This window comes from Notechis scutatus, chromosome 9 (assembly GCF_049901735.1).
Source record: "Notechis scutatus isolate UNSWTSFEM ecotype Mainland chromosome 9, rNotScu1.2, whole genome shotgun sequence".
Lineage (NCBI taxonomy): Eukaryota > Metazoa > Chordata > Lepidosauria > Squamata > Elapidae > Notechis > Notechis scutatus.
Window position 1 is genome coordinate 18,269,415 of NC_142017.1, and position 20,960 is coordinate 18,290,374.

At 44.0% G+C, this 20,960-nt stretch overlaps 2 protein-coding genes across 4 annotated transcripts in view; one reads left to right on the forward strand and one right to left on the reverse strand.

Annotated features, from left to right (window-relative positions):
• BBS2 (Bardet-Biedl syndrome 2) overlaps nucleotides 1-1,922 on the forward strand; it is a 43,964-nt gene extending 42,042 nt beyond the window's left edge. For both annotated transcript variants that reach the window (XM_087971679.1, XM_087971680.1), the window contains exon 17: nucleotides 1,161-1,922. In XM_087971679.1, coding sequence (XP_087827805.1) covers nucleotides 1,161-1,267 — 107 coding nt within the window. In that variant the 3' untranslated portion in view covers nucleotides 1,268-1,922. The remainder of the gene's footprint in view (nucleotides 1-1,160) is intronic.
• Nucleotides 1,831-20,898, reverse strand: OGFOD1 (2-oxoglutarate and iron dependent oxygenase domain containing 1). 2 transcript variants are annotated; one of them, XM_087971685.1, is made up of 13 exons: nucleotides 20,283-20,898; nucleotides 18,200-18,297; nucleotides 17,525-17,571; nucleotides 16,015-16,115; nucleotides 14,080-14,196; nucleotides 12,634-12,725; nucleotides 11,532-11,660; nucleotides 10,888-11,001; nucleotides 9,809-9,888; nucleotides 8,251-8,516; nucleotides 5,912-6,028; nucleotides 4,512-4,570; nucleotides 1,831-2,669 (listed from the first exon to the last, which is right to left on the reverse strand). In XM_087971685.1, exons 1-13 carry the CDS (start codon nucleotides 20,464-20,466, stop codon nucleotides 2,517-2,519), a joined length of 1,557 nt encoding a protein of 518 aa, XP_087827811.1. In that variant the 5' UTR covers nucleotides 20,467-20,898; the 3' UTR covers nucleotides 1,831-2,516. The 2 variants fall into 2 exon arrangements, with proteins under 2 accessions (XP_087827811.1, XP_026527873.2); XM_026672088.2 differs by having other exon boundaries at nucleotides 18,200-18,345; nucleotides 20,283-20,513.
• Nucleotides 20,899-20,960: the final 62 nt, after the last annotated feature.

Genomic DNA, 20,960 nt, shown 5'->3' on the forward strand with positions numbered 1-20,960 from the left:
GAGGCCTCTTTATACCGAAGAAACTTGTTTGCTTTTGATGTTGCCTCATCAGAATGTTAACCAAATGCACACCCATTTGGAGAAGGTGCTGTTCCCTTCCCCTCTTTAATCCCACCTGGAAAAGGGCCTTTTCACTTCCTTAAGGCTTCTTCTTCTATATATAAAGGTGAAATACCCCTCACGCATCATCACAAAATCTCCAGAACCCTAAAGCCTACAAACTTTGAAATTTGGCACCTATGTTCCTCTTGGCTTCTAGGGGCTCACTAAGAAAGGATTTTTTGAAATGACCATCAGAGCATTAGTATTTCCTATATTATTTATTATTATTATTATTATTATTATTATTATTATTATTATTATTATCATTATCATTATCATTATTATTATTATTATTATTATTATTATTATTATTAATTTATTAACATGCTCTGATGCTAAGGAGTTCCACTCCTCCTCCCCACCTGAAAAGAAATCTCTTCCAAATGCAAAACGCAAGCAGAAGAGAGGAGTTTTCAGTTTTAGTTTCCCAGCAGCAACCAGCTTTAGTATAGAACAGCTGAGCTAAGCCACGCCCAAGCTCCTTGCTGTCACCTTTTTGCTCACACAGCAAATACTGTTTCACTTTCCAAACAGCCCTCAACTCTCTCACACAACTGACAGGACGCTAGCCAGATGAATACCAATAGATAGGCAGAGGCAGAATCCCCCCACCTCGTTATTTTCCTCCCCAAAAACTAAGCTCTCCACATAGTTTCGTAGCGATGCAGGAGTATTGACCTAGTTTTGTATAAATTCCAGATCCCCAATTTGTTTTTGTTTTTTTCTCGCCGTTTCCAGAGAGCTCTCGAGTCTCCTCTTAAGACTGCTGGGCTAGGAGATGCTGGCACATGACTGCTAGCGTGCCTTTCTTACAGATTTAAAAAAAACGGGTTCCGGAGGGCCCGCCCATCCCTTCCGAGGGAATTCAAAATAATGTAAACAGCGAGTAGCAAGAATAGCTGTGTGTCCTGCACAGGCTGTCCCCCTTCTCAGCCCTCAGCTGCTTTGGGTTGGGAGGGAGAGAACGGTTTCCCGCTTCTGAACTGCAAAAGAATTCATTTGCCTTCTTGGAAAAGAACCGAGGACGCTAACTCTTTTCCTTTTTTCTTTTTCTCCAGTTGGTAAACACAAAATGCAAGTGATTGCTGCCTGCCGGGACGCTATTAAGAACAACAGCGTTAGTATGCTCATCAAAATCATGCGCCTGGGGACATCGTGCTCTTGATCCGAGTGAAGATTGGAGGCCAAAACTAGCCAAGGGAGGAGTGGAGCAGAAAGATCTAGAGGCAGATAAGACAGTAGAGGATGCTGCCCGATTAGTGCCCAGTGAAGTGCAGTACGAAAACTTCACTAGGCCTGGACGCTCGACCGCCTGTGGTAGGGGAGTGAAGGGTAGGATGTTGACACTTTATAAATATCATGCTAGTGGAGAGAGGGCCAAGCTTTTTATGGACATTACAGACCAAATCTGGGAATTTCAGAAGCCAAAACCGCCCTGGAGGCTGTTGATTTAAAATAGCAACGTTTGATCCTTCAATAAAACTGACAGACCTCAGTCTATCGGTATGATTTAGTTCACTTAGGTCAGAGGTGTGTCCAATCTTGGCTGCTTTAAAACCTGTGGATTTCAATTCCCACAATTTCCCAGCCAGCCATGCTGGCTGGGGAATTCTGGGAGTTGAAGCCTACAAGTCTTTAAAAGCCCAAGGTTGGATACCCGTGAGCCAGACAATGAGGAGAAACTGTACTCTAGCTTTGGTATGAAGCAAGACAAGGAAAGCTTAAAAGTAATGCCAAACCTTTTTTTATTATTATAAATTAATGTAAGGTCTTGATTAAGAATAAAGTTTAAAAAGGGTCACTGCCTTTTAAACATTTAACCGTTTCTGGTTCAACATTTTGTCTCAATTATTAAGCTGGTTGCAGCTATTATAATTGAATTAGGATTCTCCCCTTGGTGCAGCTGACAGCAATCCGTCACGGCTTACACATTTCAAAGGCTGGCTTGACTTACGGTTTAACAAGCTCCATGAATCCCAACGATTCATCGTTTACTCAACAAACCATAACCATATTCCGCAATTATTAACCCAAGCTGCAAAATACCACATAATTAGACCAATAGGAAACACCTTTCTTCTGTCGTCTGTGAGAAACAGAAAGTTTTGGAGAACAGAGTTTTGGCTTCTTCCAAGGCTGCTGTGTTTTCTGAGGCTGCTTAGGATGAGCCATAACCAAAGTCCAGCCTCAGTCCAAACGATGTGGTATTCACGCATTGTGGAAGTTTTGTGGCCCCCCTCCAGATTCATGGTTCAATTTCCAAAAGGGCCCCAGAAAAGGAGTGGTGTTTTGCCAGGAGCATCAGAGTAAAGCAGATGGTGCAACAGGATCTTTCTTTGTAAGAAAGGATAAAAACTGTCCTTTGAGTATTGAACTAGGAGAAATGGCTGGCCGTCACTGGCTGGCTCCATTTCTCATTCATAGTAAACAAAGGAGAAGTCCCAGAACTCTTTTGGGTCAGGCATCTGCTCCAAACTACGCTGATTAACATACTTCACAAACTTCAGTGTCTCTCGATCTCTGTAAACTAAAGCCAAGCAATTGGCCTCTGGATTAACTGTCAGCAGCTTGAAAAGAGAATAAAACAAGGACAGTTAAGAAAACAACCTGTATTTCCTTTTAAAGATCATACAGTGAATGCCTCTGTGCAGACCCGTCCAAAACGGGGTGGGAAACAGGATTGTCAGCGGCTACTCATTATGAGATGCTACATTCATTAGGCTCATGTTCAAATTCACAGAGGCATCTTGAGTGGCTACCGTGGGAACAAAATGTCCCTCTATTCAGTCAGCTCCAGCCCTTTTCAAACGGCACAAAAAAGGCGAATTCTTTGCTTGAAACCATTATGGAAATTGAAAGTAGGACTTGGCAGTAACACAATAGCATTAGCAATGCTCTTATGACGGATTATTCTGTTCAGATTTGTCAATGCATCTTAAAAAAAAAGATACGGGTGTTTTTGTTGTTGTTTTTAAAGGGAGGATATTAAAGTGATTACTGGATTGAATCAGATCCCCTGCAGGGTGAAAAACAACCAGGGTAAATGGTGGGGGAATTAAGTAGAGCAAGGGCAGAAATAATATAAATAAGAACATTCATACAGGTAAAATTCTAGAGATTCTCCATCATCCAGGTCATGGCTGTCCCAAAGGTGCTTTTTCAGGAGGCAACTGGACTGTCTTTGTTTTTTTCCTTTTGAAGACGTTTCGTTTCTCATCCAAGAAGCTTCTTCGGCTCTGACTAGCTGGTGGGGAATGGAAGGATTTATATTCCTTGCAGACAGCTGGTCACTTGCATCCTTTTAGTCATTGAAGGATGCAAATTTCCAGCCGTCTGCAAAGAATATAAATCCTTCCATTCCCCACCATCCAGTCAGAAGCTTCTTGGATGAGAAGCTAAATGTCTTCAAAGAAAAACAAGTCAGTCCAGTTGCCTCCTAAAAAAACACTTTGGGGACGTGCCTACAGGGAGTCCTCAACTTAAAACCATTCGTTTAGTGACTGGCATTCATGGCCAGTCCGCACAATTACAACTGTTGCAGCATTCCCACTGTTCACACGATCCAAATTTGTGCACTTGGCAACCGGCGTGTATTTTCTTATAAAGGCTGCAAAGGGGACAGATTGGCCGCGCACAGCTCACCTAATAATACCCCACTTGCTTTAGCAAGATAAATTATGTTCCTGTTTGTGGTTGAAAGTTGGGGACTCTCTGTAGAATATTTTAGATTGGTCCACCCTGGGCTCCAATTTTGCATAGTTTCCCTGATCCTTTGATTACTTCAATGGCCCTTGCATGACGATGAGGCTAAGGTCACCAGGAAACACCGCTTTTCAAGTGGCATGCAGTGTTTTGTCACATGCAGGAAGAAGGGGTGGGCTCCTGGGGGTTCTTCTCAGGGGTTCGGGAGAGCCCCTAGCTAAGATTCTGTGCAGTTTGGAGGAACCCCCCAAATCCCACTCCTGGCTGGCCCCACCCACCCCTCCCCTCCTCGGAGTTTCCACGTGGCCTGTTTTGGATGCAGGTAAAGGCAGGGTGGGCGAAAAACGGGCCTCCCGGAAGTTCAGAAAGGCCCCATTTCTGGGTTCCAGAAAGCCTCCGGAGCCCAGGGAGGGCAAAAATGCTGCCCCCCCTCCCCGGCCATGGTGCAAGAGGCCAACTAGGCCACGCCCACCATGGCCACACCCACCTAGCAACCAAGCAGAGAAACCATTGCTAAAAATTTTTTGAAGGCCGCCCCTTGCATGCCGGTAAAGCAGTTCATCAAATTTTTAAGAAGGAGCCGTGAGCTACTTCCCAAGGCTGGGCATCTGGAGAGGGAGGGATAGGAAGAGCTTATGTTAAGTTTCAAAACAACCAAGTTCACCTGTGCTTTTGAAAAATGGGGTGGGGGAAAAGAAAATGTTTACCTCTTCATCTTCACCTTTGGCAATGTATGAAGTGAAGCCTCCCGATTCGACGTCCCAGCCTTAAAAAGGAAGGAATTGTTCGCATTTAAATTTTAAAGTGAGCAGCCGCAAGCCCAATCCATTGGCCCAAACACAACAGCAAGGTTTCATTTATTTTTGTTGATTTATCTGCTGCCCATCTCGGCTAGAGACCCTGGGCGGCCGAGCAACATTGGTACTAAGAAGATTTTAAAATTTGTTTTTAGAGGAAGGCTGGCCAACTCAATTGGAAAAATAATAATAATCTAGTGATGGCTTTGGATTGTGAAGACAAGTATACGACATCTGCAAGGCTTAATATTCTGAGCAATTTCCAGGGCTGTCTATGGAGATTCTCAGTCATTCAGGTCGTGGTTGTCCCCAAGGTGCTTTTTTTCAAGAGGCACCTGGACTTTCTGTTTTTTTTTCTTTGAAGATATTTCGCTTCTCATGAGAAGGGAAACGTCTTCCAAGAAAAAACAGTCTAGTTGCCCTTTGAAAAAAAGCACCTTTGGGACAATTTCCAGGGAGATATGCATTGTTTTGACCCACGCCCTTTTCCAACAAATTAAACACAATCCAAAGGGAACAGAAACCTTTTAATGCTTCTGCCAAATAATTAGCTGTGATAAGCACAAGCCTTGCCAAACTGTGCGAGACTTGCCAAAAGATAACAGACAAGAAATAATTTGCAATACAAGAATCTTCAAATACAAACTCAGGATACTGGAATGTCCACGATGCTGGAGTTTCAAAACGTCTTTGCTTCCTGCAAAGAAGGTCCGATTCACAGCTGGCTTTTATCTTCTTGAAGGAGGGGCCATTACCTTGCAGCCTTACTCCCGAGTCACTTGTGCTGTTGTAACTGCTCTTTCCTGCGAGCAATCCTGCGCGCACGCTTTGCACTTGGCACAGGCTCCTCGGGAACCTCCTCATCGCTGCTGCCAGCCCCCACAATCTCTGAAGGCAGCAGTCCACTCCCTGATGGTCCTGGCCCTCACCTGAGTCCTCGCTCTACTCAGCCATCCCCACCTGCTGCCGGCTAACCACAACACGTATTATGTTTTCTCATTTAGGCCTAAAGGATTCCCCCCCGCCATGGTTAACACTGGATTATCTTCTTGCATTAGTGGATAAAACAAAGTGGCTGAAAACGAAGAGACTGCAAGCCTAGCCAATGTCGGGTAACTGAAGATCAGTGAGACGGATAACCTGTTGCTTGGGAGCGGCTGAGTTTAACCCCTTTTGCTGAGTTTAACCCCTTTTGCGGTGCTTCAACAACAGCCCCCCCCCAACTCCCCGGCCTTCCTTCTTCGATGGAAGGTGGGGCAGGAAGAGCCCTTCCCCATGAACAGTTTCAGACAGGTTAAAGCGGAACCAACCTTCACACCCACAGAAGAGCAGCAAATCCAGGGCAAACTCGGCTCTTTGGGCATCATGGATCAGCGTGTAGCATCCTTTTCTCCAGCGTCTCAGTTCTCCGGAGCACAGAGGGACGCCTGAGGGAGAAAAGACCAGGTATTCTCGGCTTTCAAGATGGCCACATAACATTTTAAAGAACTGGGTGAGGGAGGGAGAAAAAGAACCTGTCCTTGAAAGTCTCTGGAGATTTTCAGCATCCAGGTTATGATTGTCCCGAAGGTGCTTTTTTTCAGGAGGCAACTGGACTTTCTTTTTTTCTTTGAAGACATTTCGCTTCTCCTCCAAGAAGCTTCTTCAGCTCTGACTGGATGGAGGGGAAACGGAAAGATTTATATTCCTTGCAGACAGCTGTTCATTTGCATCCTTTTTAGAGGGCTGTTGAGGCCACTTGGAGGTTTATTTGTGTCCTCAGATAAATGTATTTTGAAGATGTTTCACTTCTCATCCAAGATAAACTCCAAGTGGCCTCGATGACTCTCTCAAAGAATGCAAACGACCAGCTCTCTGCAAGGAATATAAATCCTTCTGTTCCCCACCATCCAGTCAGAGCTGAAGAAGCTTCCTGGAGGAGAAGCGAAACGTCTTCAAAGAAAAACCAGAAAGTCCAGTGGCCTCCTGAAAAAAGCACTTTTTGGGACAGCCGTGTCCTTAGATTTCCCCAGAGTAAGTTCCAATCCTCCGAAATTTCACATCGCTGGGATGGGCTCGGCAGCCTCCTGTCAAGCTGATACCAAAGCCAACAATTTTTCAATATGGACAGGAAGGTCACCATTAGACAAGAACCTTCTCAACGGTGCTTCTCCGCTGTTAAAGACACCCCCCTAAAGAAAAGGCTGTGGAGAAGTAAGAATTGAGCTGGCGCCCCAAGATCTGTGGATGTTTACTTCTGAGGGAGGAAGGGATGGAAAAGGCCTCTGTTTCCAACCTCAACTTGCGTGGGGAGGAAGACACCAAAAGAAACACCATTTGTACACAACGAAGCCAGATCCATAAACAGCCACAGTGATGGGAATCTCTCTCTTTCTGATGGTAAACAGTGTCCTGGCACAGCAAGCAGGGTAACCAGGGAGAGTGGAATTTCCCAACATCCTGAAGCTGGGCCCAATTCGACATGCTCAGCCGCTCTCATTCAGAATCATTCTGGCCAGAATTAAATGGGTCACTTGGCTCTTCTTTGGACTTGGGCAGGATTTCAGAAAGGGCTGTTCAGACCAATTTCACACTGCATTCACCCAGGCATGAAAACGAAAACAAGAAAAACATGCATGGAAGGAAAAAAAAGAAACTTGCTCCCTACACCCTTCTGTGCTCCTGACGAATTCCAGCAAATGTACCGCGGTAATAATTTGAAAAATCCATATTTGGTGGGGGGGAAAAAAAGATGACTTTTATTTTAAGATTCTGTCCAATTTTTACCTATCAGCCTACAACAGTGATGGCGAACCTTTTTGTTGTGGTGTGCTGAAAGTGCGTGCATACCAGCACCCACAATGCAATGCACCCCACCACCCCTGTGCATGCATGCGCAAGCCATTTTTGCCCTCCCAGGGGCTCGAGGGAAGCCTCTGCAGCCTCAGGAGGCTGAAAAGCGGGCCCTTTTCAGCACTTCTGGTATTTCCGGAAGGCCTGTTTTTCGGCCTCCCGAGGCTGCAGAGGCTTCCCTCAAGCCTCTGTTCAGTTTAGTTTACTTTATTATAATTGCATCTCGTACAATGTAATCAAACACCACCTTCAGTGCACATCATGACCATGACCATGAAAATAAACACAAACACACATCCTTCACCCTTCCCACATTGAACCGGAAACCCCCCAACACCACACCACCCTCTGGGAGGGCAAAATCGTTCTCAAAACGGGCCGAAAATCAGCTGGCAGGCGCACGCATGCGAAGTGCAGGTAAGTTTGGCTAGGGCTTGCGTGCCCACACAAACGGTTCTCTGCGTGCCATAGATTCGCCATCAGGGCCCTAGACCCTTCTGTGCTCCTGAGGAATTCCAGCAAATGTACTGCGGTAATAATTTGAAAAATCCATATTTGGTGAAAAAAGAAGACGACTTTTATTTTAAGATTCTGCCCAATTTCTACCGACCAGCCTACAACCTTCGTTGGGCTCAGAATTAAGAGTTGAGGTCGAATGGTAATAAACCTACCTCGTACGTTCTCAAAATGCCCACATCAAAGGGGAGCTGAAGAGATGTAATCGATACGGATTACTAAGCATTTTGGGCACACTGGGATTTGGGCTGTGCTGACAGACAGACAGACCCTGAGGCTAGATCTGGGAAGCTCAACATACCAGTCCCTTGGTTGTCCTCATTTTTGGAGATGCTCCCTGGCGCCTCTGCACCGTGTGCGTTGCCAGCTTCCTCTTGACTGCTGGGTCCTTGTGAGCTTTCAGAAACCTCTCCTCCTTCCTCTTCCTCTTCCTCCTCTGGGGCTAAAAAATGCAGTTTCAGGCCCGTGAAATTGGAAAGGAGCAAGAAGAAGGCCTCAGCTTGGAAGAGCTCCAAACACTCTTTTAAAGGGGCCGGCAAGCTTTTCTCCTCTGCTTTCTCGTAATGCCTAAAAAGACGTCAAGATTCACGAATGAATGAAGGCGTTCCTGCATTTTTTTCTGCCTTCAAAATACTTCGCTGAAAGGCTCTGCTAACACAGCACAGCTAATGTAGATGGTCCTGGACTTAGGACCACAACTGAGCTCAAAATTTCTGTTGCTAAGCGAGACACTTAAACAATAGTAATCACTTAAGACTTATATACCGCTTCATAGTTCTTTACGGCCCCTCTCTAAGCAGTTTACAGAGTCAGCCTGTTGCCCCCAACAATCTGGGTCCTCATTTTACCCACCTGAGAAGGACGGAAGGCTGAGTCAACCTGAAGCCTGGTGAGATTTCAACTGCCAAATTGCAGTCAACAGAAGTAGCCTACAGTACTGCACTCTAACCACTGCGCCACCGTGGCTCATTGAGTGAGTTTTGCTCCATTTTCCACCTTTCTTGCCACTGTTGTAAAGTAAATCACTGCGGTTGTTAAATTAGTTACACGGTTGTTAAGTGAATCTGGCTTCCCAATTTTGACTTTACTCATGAGGAGGTCGCAAAAGGGGATCACCTGACCTCAGAACACTACAACCAGCATAAATACATGCCAGTTGCCAAGCATCCGAATGTTGATTCCCCTGACCACGGGGATGCTACAAGGGTGGTAAGTGTGAAACTGGTAACAAGTCACTGTTTTTCGGTGACATTGTAACTTCAAGTGGTCACTAAATGAATGGATGTAAGGTGATGACTACCTGTATATACAGGAAAGAGTAAAAACTGCATACTACATTTTGATTCCATTCTAGTTTCTTCTTTAAAACTTTAAACTTTAAAATCTAAATTGAATCAAGAGTTGCAACTGGATAAAGCCAAAGCAGAGAGCGCAACTCGGAATGGCTTGCTCTGCCAAAACCAGGGTTGTGTAGGATCTAAACGATGGGTGGGTTGCGAAAAGGACACCTGTATTTTTGTCTCTGGTCTCCCGAGAGGCTAGCTTTCTTTTTAAAAGCTGGAAAAAAAATTCAAAAGCCTCGCCAACCACAAAAGATATGTAAGCAACCTGGGAGGGTGAACTCTTAGGAAGTTCCTTTGTTTGGAATTTCATATCCTCGTTTCCTTACTAACATATAAAACGACCTGTCGGATTAACCGAAGTTCTCAAGATGATCCAGTTTCACAGGAGAGCCTCGCGTTTCGTGGATATCTTGGAGCAAGAGCCAAATCCAGCTGGCACAGGTTGGTGGCTGGAAAACTGCTCGGCTGAACACAACTGCCCGACTGGGAGTGACGCAGAGTCTGAAACAGCTTTACCTTTTGTTAGGAGGCCCTCTAATGCTCCAGCTGAGTCCTTCCGTCTTCAGGGCTTTGCAAACTAGCTGATACTTGTCTCTCTAGGAAGCAAGCACAATGAAAGTCCACCTGAAGCAAGCTCTTGGAAGCAGGGAGTTTGCAAGAGCGGCTGATGGACGAGCCTGATGAAATTAATTCCTCGGTCCAATTTAAGTTGAGTTTTTCTCCCCCTTTACATCCTTTCTGGCCACCGTTGTTAAGTGAATTGTTGCAATTAGTAAGTTAATCTGGCTTCCCCATTGACTTCGCCTGTCAGAAGATCAGAAAAGTGGATCACATGACGCCTCCAGAAATTGCAACCATCATAAACATGAATCAGTTGCTAAGTGTTCGAATGAATGAATGCTTTATTGGCCAAGTGTGATTGGAGACACAAGGAATTTGTCTTGGTGCAAATATTCTTAGTGTACATAAAAAGAAAAGATACATTCATAAAGAGTCAAGAATCATCAGGTGCAACACTTAATAATAGTCACAGGGTACAATAAGCAATCAAATCATACTAAGAAACAGTCAATATAGATCATAAGGATACAAGCGACAAAGTTACAGTCATACAGTCACAAGTGGGAGGGGATGGGCGATAAGGAGTGCCGAGAAGAGTAATAGTAATAGTAGTGCAGACTTTGTAAATAGTTGGACAGTGTTGAGGGAATTATTTGTTGAGCAGAGTGATGGCATTCAGGGAAAAACTCCTTGTGCCTAATTGTTCTGGTGTGCAGTGCTCTATAGCATCGTTTTGAGGGAAGGAGTTGAAAGAGTTTATGTCTGGGATGTGATGGGTCCCCATCAGTTACTAAATTTCTGAATTTTATTCACATGACCATGTAGATGCTGCAATGGTCGTATGTGTGAAAAACAAACCTAAGTCACTTTTTTTCAGTGCCGTTGTAACTTTGAATGGTCAGTCAGTCCTTGTAAGTCAAGGACTACCTGTACTCGGCACCTTTCAACCTGCCACGTGGAGCTGAAAGAAATGTGAGAATAGGGATCGTACCTGTTGCCTTATCATCTGGCACCCAAGAATGTGCTGACCTCACCTTGAGAAAGTCTTTCAGCAACATCTCAGATCGATCTTCAAATTCTTCCTGGATCTGCGCTTGGGAATCCATGTCCAAATAAACTGGATTGATCCAATCGTACAAGATTTCGTGCTGGAAAAATGTGGAAGAATGGAAAACAAGGCCGAAATTTTTACATTATTACTCTGAAAATCAACTTGTCCCAAAGTAACCACCTTTGTTCTTTGTCACTATTATTTCCAGAAATTCTGGTATGTGTTTATCACATGTCCAATACGGTGTTTCTCAACTTGGTCAACTTTAAGATGCATGGACTTCAATTCCCAGAATTCCCCAGCTAACCCAAGCATCTCAAAGTTGACCAGGTCCAGCAAATACTGGTCCAGCATGGATTGCTTTGCACTCAGTAGTCAACACATTATCCATATAACCACACCCATGTGTATATCACAGGCGAAGCACAAAATTACAAACTGCAGCTTCTATTTGGAGAAATGTCTAGTCCCAACTTGGCCCCCTCAAATGTTAGACTGAAACATGAAAGCAAAGGCAGAAATGGCCTTTCCAGAGAAAACGTGAAGGTTTCCCCTTGGTTAAGCCAGACCAAGAACCTGAAGTATTGTAGAACAATGCCACGACAGTGAAGGTAGCAAGCAGCTTACATCACGAGGGATGTGGGGGCTTCGTGGAATCTGTGGCTCCACATGACGTGGCGGTCTTGCAATGGAGGGGCCGTGAAACCAGCCGCTCACCGACAAGCGGCATTTCTCTTTGGAAACGACTTCAGATACCTGGGACAGAGGAAAAAAACAGGTAAGCACTGATATCTCAGGCAAAGATGCTGTCAGGAAATTTCTCCTTATTTCTAGGTTAATTCTTTCCTTGATTTGTTTCCATCCATCACTTCACGTTCTGTCTTCAGGTGCTTTGGAAAATAGGTTGACCTCCTCTTCTTTGTGGCAGCCCCATAGATATTGGAAGACTGCTATCCTGTCACCCCTGGTCAATCTTTTCACTAAACTAGACAAACCCAATTCCTGCAACCGTTCAACGTATATTTCAGTCTCCAGCCCCCAAATTATCTTCGTTGCTCTCCTGTGCACCCAGTAAAAAGAACAGAATAACAGAATTGGAAGGGACCTTGGAGGTCTTCAGTCCAATCCCGCTTAGGCAGGAAACCCTACACCACTTCAGACAAATGGTTATCCAACATCTTCTTAAAAACGTCCAGTGTTGGAGCATCCACAACCTCTGGAGGCAAGTTGTTCCACTGATTAATTGTTCTCACTGTCAGAAGTTTCTCCTTAATTCCAGGTTGCTTCTCTCCTTGATTAGTTTCCACCCACTGCTTCTTGTCCTACCCTCAGGTGCTCTGGAGAATAGCTTGACTCCCTCTTCTTTGGGGCAGCCCCTGAGATATTGGAAGACTGCAATCATGTCCTTCTTTTCATTGTACCCAGTTCCTGCAACCATTCTTCATATGTTTTAGCCTCCAGCCCCCTAATCATCTTTGTTGCTCTTCTCTGCACTCTTTCTAGAGTCTCAACATCTTTTTTATATTGTGGTGACCTAAACTAGATGCAATATTCCAAGTGTGGCCTTGGAATATTGGAACATTTCACGTGATCTTGATTCTATCCCTCTGTTGATGCAGCCTAGAACTGTGTTGGCTTTTTTGGCAGCTGCTGCACACGGCTGGCTCATATTTAAATGGTTGCCCACTCGTTCTAGAGTCTCAACATAGGAGAAGGAACAATTGCTTACCTGGTGGAAGGAGACTGGTGATACTTCAAAGAAAGCGAGCGAGTTCCAGGAAGGGACCAAAGACTTGACAATCTGCAAAGGCTGGAAATGATCTGCCAGAGACAAGGACACATACAAGACACATACCAGTAAGTAGTAGGCCCAACTATCTGGAATTCTCCCACTGTGTCTACCTTTCACCACTTTCTGGCTTCTGAATAAAAGAGAGGAACAGTTACCCTTGGAGTCAGGTGAAACAGAAGAATCAAATTTACAAAGAAGGCTCAGCCTACAATTTAGGAGGATCCAAATCTTAGTCTGGCCCTAATTCCGTAAGTATCACACTGTATACCTCACTGTATATAGCAGCCCATTGTGGTAGTAAGAAAGCACAAAGGGTGAGAGCTTGCAGTATGAAAAAAAAAGAAAAGAAAAGAAAACCAAAAAACCCTCCACTAATGCTTAAAAGAGAATTTCTGTGGTTATGAACATTTGAAATTGCAACTCTGGATTGTGAAGTGAAGTAGCACTACGATGGAACCTGACTCACCAACAATTCAGAGGCCTCTCTCAGCTTTGGCACTAAAGGTAAAGGTTCCCCTTGCACATATGTGCTAGTCGTTTCCGGCTCTGGGGGGCGGTGCTCATCTCCGTTACAAGGCCGAAGAGCCAGTGCTGTCCGAAGACGTCTCCCTGGTCATGTGGCTGGTTCCCTTCCCACCAAAGGGGTCCCTGTTTTTCTACTTGCATTTAAAAAAAATGCTTTCGAACTGCCAGGTTGGCAGAAGCTGGGACAAGTAACGGGAGCTCACTCCGTTACTTGGCGCTAGGGATTCGAACCGCCGACCTTTCAGATTGACAAGCTTCAGCGTCTTAGCCCCTGAAATATCAAGGATTCACTGGTGGTTTTACGAATGAAATAATCAGTTCCATTTCCAACTAGCGCTTCCTCCCTTATTCAGATAACAGAAATAAGCTTTAGCCAAAAGAGAAGTTGGAATATAGGAACAGTCAGACCACCACACATGCTGCTTGACAGCAGTCAGCACTCAAAACTTCCCAATCATGTTATATAGCAGGGATCCCCAACCTTTTGGCCTTGTGACCCGGTACCGGCATCAGCTGGGCTAGCCCGGCCCCGGTACCGGCATGAAAACAAACTGGGTGCCGCCATCTTTTTGCAGCCGAAAAAGTGCTTCCAGTGACCTTCTACCGGAAAAGCTCACCGGAAGCACTTTTGCAAAGATGGCAAAACCATCGCAACTTGCCGGTAAGAGTTGTTCAGCGGACCGGTATCGGTCCATGTGGACAACGATTGACGGGACCCCTGTTATATAGAGTGTCAATCCAAGAGAGATGGAGGTGGGGAGGAAAGGAAGGATGGAACCCTGAAGAACTGGCTTGAGCTCCTGAAGGACAGGTGCGATATAAAATCTACCAAAGCAGGCAAAAATAACTAAATCCTACCATCTGTGCAGAAGAGATCCAAAGTGCCCCCATCCTGCTTTTTCCAGGGGGTTACAAGATAAAGGATGAATGCGATTCTCCGGCCCTCCAGCTCATCATCATGACACAGGAGGGTATCTGGAACGAAACAGGAATTTGGTTGTGTGAGACCCACAATATGGTTAAAATAAAGCAGGGCGGTCAAGTTGATTATGTGCCGTTGGGGTCAGTGCTGATTCTTCACACCCAAATCCAAATCTATTGCTTGCGTTCCAATTCAACAGGAGCTTTCTCACCTTTCATAGTATCATAGGGCTGGAAGAGACTTTTGGAGGACTTCCAGTCCAAGCCTCTGCCCAAGGCAGGAGTCCTTATTGCATCCCAGACCAATGGCTGTCCAGTCTCTTCTTAAAAACCTCCAGTGATGGATCACCCACAACTTCTGAAGGCAAGTCGTTCCACTGATTAATTGTTCTAAATGTCTGGAAATTTCTCTTTAGGTCTAGGCAGGATCTCTCTTTAATGAAATTCCATCCGTTATTTCTTGTCCTGCCCTACACTATAAAAAAGATGTTGAGACTCTAGAAAAAGTGCAGAGAAGAGCAACCAGGATGATTAGGGCACTGGAGGCTGAAACATACAATGAACGGTTGCAGGAACTGGGCCTGGCTAGTCTAGTGAAGAGAAGGACCAGGGGAGACAGGAGAACCGTCTTCCAATATTTGAGGGGCTGCCACAGAGAGGAGGGGGTCAAGCTATTTTCCAAGGCCCCTGAAGGCCAGACAAGGAATAATGGATGGAAACTGAACGACGAGAGATTCAACCTGGAAATAAGGAAGAATTTTCTGTGAGAATAACCAACCAAAGGAACAGAAGTTGCCTTTGGAAGTTGTGGGAGCTTCATCATTGGAAGCTTTCAAGAAGAGACTGGGCTGCCATCTGTCAGAAATGGTGTAGGGTATGCTTAGGTGGGGGGTTGGACTAGATGACCTACAAGGTCCCTCCCAACTCTCTTTCCTCAAGTATTGGAAGACAGCTATCATATAACTCCTAATACTTCTCTTCTTTAGACTAGTCATACCAAATCCCCTTAACTGTTCATTGTACAATTTAGCTTGCGGATCCCTTATAATCTTTGTTGCTCTTCTCTGCACTCTTTCTAGAGTCTCAGTATTTTTTTTTAATATTGTGGTGAGCACAACTGGATGCAGTACTCCATCTGCCCAATGCTCACGTCTGTCAAGATCCATCTTCCAAAGTGTTTGCAATTCCCCCCCAGTTAAGTACTCTCTGCAAATCGGATGAGTTCCGCTTCCACAGTACCTCCTCATCTGGATCATTTATGAAGGTGTTGAAAAGTACTAGGCCTCAGACAGAATCTTGGGGTACCTCACTGCATGCTTCCCTCCATGTAGATGTAATTCCACTGAGGACCATACACTGAATGCGGTTGGTCAGCCAATTACAAATCCAGCTGGCGGTGATGCTGTCTATCCCACACTGTTCTGTCTTCAAGACCAGGCTGTGGTCTACTTTGTCAAATGCCTTACTGAAGTCTAAGTAAATTATGTCCCCAGCATTTCCCTGATCCACTAACTTAGTCAAAGAAGACAATAAGGTAAAGGAGAGTTTTTGTAGCTCGGGGTTGAAATGAGGGGTCCTTGGTGATCTCTAAGCTTGCTTGCACTCCTTACTAGCACTGATGATGTTACCTAGTTAGGGTAATGAAACACCTGCAAGAAAACAAGCAAACCCAGAGCACCAAGGACTCCTTCACAATAAGTTTTTTCCAGCACAATGTTTTTAACAAACCCAAGCTGGCTTCTAGTAATCACCATTTATTTCTTAGGTGCTCACAAATCCGCAGCTCAACAATCTTTTCTCAATTTTCTGGGTTTTTCAGGATCATAGTTTCTTCTAGCAATACCTTCAGGGTTATTTTAATTTTTCACTTACCTGTATATTCATATTTAGCGCAAGACAGATCAATGGTTGGTTCCAGCTCTACCTGGATCACATCAGAAAGCCAAGACCGGAATTCTTCAAAAAGAATTTTTCTAACAGGTGAGAGAGAAGACAGGTGAGGTTGCGGCATCTCAGCTTGGCCTCTTGTCTAAGCAAGGAGGCATTTTGGCATTCGCTTTTACAGGACAGGTAATCTTTTATAACTAAATAGGGCCCAGTTCGTCATACATTCTCGCAGTTCAAGGTGAATAAATGTAGAGAGGAATGGGCTATATCTATAGATCAATAAATACACACAAATACACTGTTTAGAGAAATGGCAAAAATTGTGGTCTCAAAATTATAAAATGACAATGTCAACAGCTTATAAAGAAAATTTGTATAAGATGTTTTACAGGTGGCATTCCCCGACAAGGATAGCAAGAATGTTCAAGAATAAATCCGAAAAATGTTGGAAATGTCATCAGACACCTGGCTCATATTACCATATGTGGTGGACTTGTGCGGACGCTAGAAAATACTGGACTAAAATCACATGTGGTTGGAGAAAATGACAAAAAACATATAGATTTGAAACCAGAGATATTTTTACTGGGAATTTTACCTGATACATATAGCAAAGATTTGAAATATTTGATTGTAAATGTATTAACAGCGGCTAGGATTGTATTTGCTAAAAATTGGAAAATGAGAAAATACCATCGCAGAAGGCATTAAGAAAATATTGGAATGTGCTGAAATGAGTAGATTGACATTTGAAATTAGAGAACAAGAGGATAAACAATTTTATAAAATTTGGGACCTTTTCTACCAATGGTTAGATAATAAAATACAGTAATGAAATATGTAGATTTTTAGAAAATAATAAATATATAAAGATGTACTTCTTTTTTATTATATCTACAAAATGTTTTTAGGATAGATCTGGGAGGATAATATGAATTCTTATAAAATAAACTATGTAAATTATGGTTATCTCATAAAATACGAATGAATAAAACTATAGTCAAATGATTGATTAATAGTGATACTAGGGTATTCAATTTTTGATTGATAATATGAGTTATTATGCAATGTAACTGTAACTGAAGATTACAAAATGGATGCACAAAATAATTTGTAAACCAACTGGCACACTGCTTGTATACTTATGGAAGAAGTTTGATGTTTTTATGTTTTGTTTATGTTTGTTTTTAAAAACCAATAAAATTTACAAAAAAAACACCACACACACAATTTGGTAGCTGACCTAATTGAACAATGAGTGAAATCAGGACAACTGTTCTAAACAGTAAAATGAAATGGCAACAACTAGTTCACTTTCAATGCAGAGCTAAATCTGCATTTGTTAAAACCTTGTTTTGCTGAAGAAACTATAATAGCTTATTTTGCAAAAAACAAAACAAAACCCTAAATCTGTAGATTGCCATGAATCAAGTTAGGAACTAATATAATTTTGCTGATCCTAGTTGATGGCCAAATCAAAACAAGACTAACTTACCTTAATGCCGCTACGTGAGGCCCTCCTCTCTTCTTTAGGTCATCTGACTTTGCAAACCAGAAAGACACGTTAGATTATTCAGAGATGGAAGCTTTTGCAAAAGAAAACTATACAGCTACAATCACAACTCTGTCATTAAGGAAAGTGAATCCTAACTGGAAAATCATGTGAAACAAAAGTGTGCTCTCCTTTTCAGCTATCCTTTGAAGTGCTCAACGCCCGCACTGTGCTAATTAGCAAGAAGAAAATTCATGTTTGTATTTACACCCTTTGAAAAGGAAAGTTCACAGGATACTAAGCAGGCCACAATGGGTAATGCACATCAAAAACAATACAGTGGTGCTGGCGGTCCCTATATGTTACATAAACAGCCAGTGCATTTCCCATTGCATGCCTGCTTACTCTCTTGTACAGTATAATCCCTTTCTCTCCAAACTCTCCACTCTGCATGATGGGAAGGGGAAAAAAAAACCAGGTCAAGCAAAGGAAACAAGTACTGGCTGTAATGGTGATCGCATGACTAAGGGACATGATGTAACAGGCATCGATTGTAAAGTTATTTTTTCAGCACTGTCATAACTTCAGAAAGTTATAAACTGAACAAGGCACCCAATAAGCAAGCATTTGGTATACCAGTGCACCTCAGAAGAATTTGTGTTAGTTTGGAGCGCTCACCTGTTTGAACTTGTATAGATCATTACACTTTTCATGGAAATCTAGGCTCAGGAGTTCCCTCCGCAGCTCCTCCAGGAAGTCCTCGTTGTGGATGAAATCTGGGATAACACAGTGGGGGAAAGGAGCAGGATCCAGAGAGACTGCCTCTAGAGGAAACACAACCCATGCGGCAGGTTTTAGAGACAGAGAGCATGATGGAGGTCATGGCAAATAACACCCTATATCAGTGGTGGCTAAACTTTTGGGGCGCCTGTGCCAAAAATTGTGCACATGCTTGCAAACGCGCTCACATGCCAGCACCCAGAAGGCAATGTGTGTGGGGGCCCACACGCTCCCTGAGCATGTGCGCACAATTCCACCCCCCCGCTGCCACCCCCCCTTACCTGCACTGTACCTCCCAGCTGATTTTCCGCTGGTTTGAGGCCTTTTTTGACTCCTCAGAAGCTCGAGGGAAGCCCCTGCAGCCTTTGGAGGCTGAAAAATGGGCCCGTTTTGTCACTTCTGGTATTTCCGGAAATACAGGAAGTGATGAAACTGGCCTGGTTTTCAGCCTCCAAAGGCTGCAGGGGGCTTCCTTCGAGCCTTTGAGAGGCCAAAAAAGGCCTCACACTGGCCAAAAATCAGCTGGGAGGCGCGCACATTCACAGTGAGGTAAGTTTGCCTGAGGCTCGCGTGCCCACACTAACAGCTCTGTGTACCACCTGTGGCATGCATGCCATAGGTTCCCCATCACGGCCCTATATTAAATAAGATTCTGTCTTACGCTTTTAGTCTTAACTTTCATTATTAAATATATATTTAAAATATAATCAAATTATAGATTGAATTACATCTATCTCTATCTCTTATATGCATATAATCATAAATTTAAATATGAATTTTAATATCTAATTCTGGTTGAATCTTAGGCTGGTTACCTCAACCCTCCCAAGCTGGGGGCACCTTTCAGCACTGATAACGGCCAAGATAACAAAAACTAGAAAGGCAGGAATATTAGGCACACTGGTTATTATATCAAGGTATATCAATATCCTTATATCTATATTTTAAGTTCTAACGAGGAATCATTGAGTCCGTCACCTGCACCTCTATAACGGTCTGGTTTGGCTCTGCAACACAACAGGACAGACACAGACTTCAGAGAGTAATTAGCACTGCAGAAAAAACAATTACTACCCACCTGCCTTCAGTCGAGGACCTGTATACTGCAGGAGTCAAAAAAAGGGCTGTGAAAATATTTACAGACACCTCACATCCCTGACATAAACTGTTTCAACTCCTTCCCTCAAAAGGGAAGGTGGACCTTTCTGCACACCAGAACTAGACATAAGGACAATTCCCCCCCCCATGCCATCATTCTGCTAAACAACTAACTCCCATAACACTGTCAAAATATTTACTAAGACTGCATCACTATTTTTCTTCTCATCTTCCTATTCTCCTTTTCTACTTATGACTATAATCTTGTTGCTTGAATCTTTATGGTTTATATTGTTTTGTTTAGTTTCCTAGTATGATTTTGATTGCTTATTTAATAACCTATGGCTACCACTGTGTTGTATCTTATGATTCATGGTGAATGTATTTTATTTTTTTCTTTTAGGTTCACCGAGAGCATATACCCAAAGACAAATTCCTTGTGTGTCCAATCACACTTGGCCAATAAAGAATTCTAATTCTATTCTATTCTACCCTCCCAAGCTGGGCCCTTTCAGCACTTATAATGGCCAAGATAACAAAAACTAGAAAGGCAACACTGATTATACCAAGGTATATCAATATCCATATATCTATATTTTAAGTTGACTGTATAACATCATTTTATATGTCTCTCTCTCTGCGTATGTCATCTTATGGTTTATGCAGCTATGTGTATGTATGTAAATATATATCTCACACCTATAAAAATAATGGCCAGGATGAAAATCTAGTAATAAGATCAATGGCATTTTGCAAAGCATCTGGAAAATATCGGTGGGTTAAAGCTCAGTTGCACCCCCTGCCGGTTAGTGCCAGGCACAACCGCAACTATACCTCAATGAGGACTAGCCCCTTGGAACCCGCAGCGCTTCCTGCCCCCTACCATGCTCGAGCGGCTCCTGGCTGGCCCAAGCCGCGGCCACTTTCTCCTTCAAGGCCGGCTCCTTGACGGCGGCAGAGAACTCTGCACAGATCTGCCGCTTCACGCGCTTCTTGGCGGCTTTCCCCGGCAGCGGCGGAGACAGAGACCCGGCCAGAAGCGGCCGCCGCTTCGGCTTCCCGTTCATGCTTCTCCCCCGCACGTGTTCCAGCGGAGAAAACTACGACTCCCGACAGGCCCCGCAGGAGGACGTCACGTCAAGAGGCGGGTCCAAAGGTTCATTTGTCCAATCATCGCGCCGAGAGCGGGAAAAGCTTCGGAGCAGCCTCGAGACTTCCTGTGAAACGGGAAGGATGTTCCGCCTATCGCCCTCCATATAAATAAACATTACCACTGCAGTCGAATTAGCAGGAAATTTCCTTTTCTCTTTTCTATAAAGAGCTAGTCTAGGCTCATAATAGTCTACGGTCGTATAAGTGCCATTTAAGAACCACTGAGGATGGGGGGGGGGGCTAAGAACAGCTAATGAGCTAACCCTTAACCCTAACCCAATAGGCCCAAGCTCCGCTCCTATTGGCCAAAAACCCTCCCCTGCCATTTAACGATATAGAGAAGCTCTTTTGACCCCGCCTCTCTATGGCAGTCAGCGCTCCCTAACGGACGAGGCGGCTCATTCCCCTC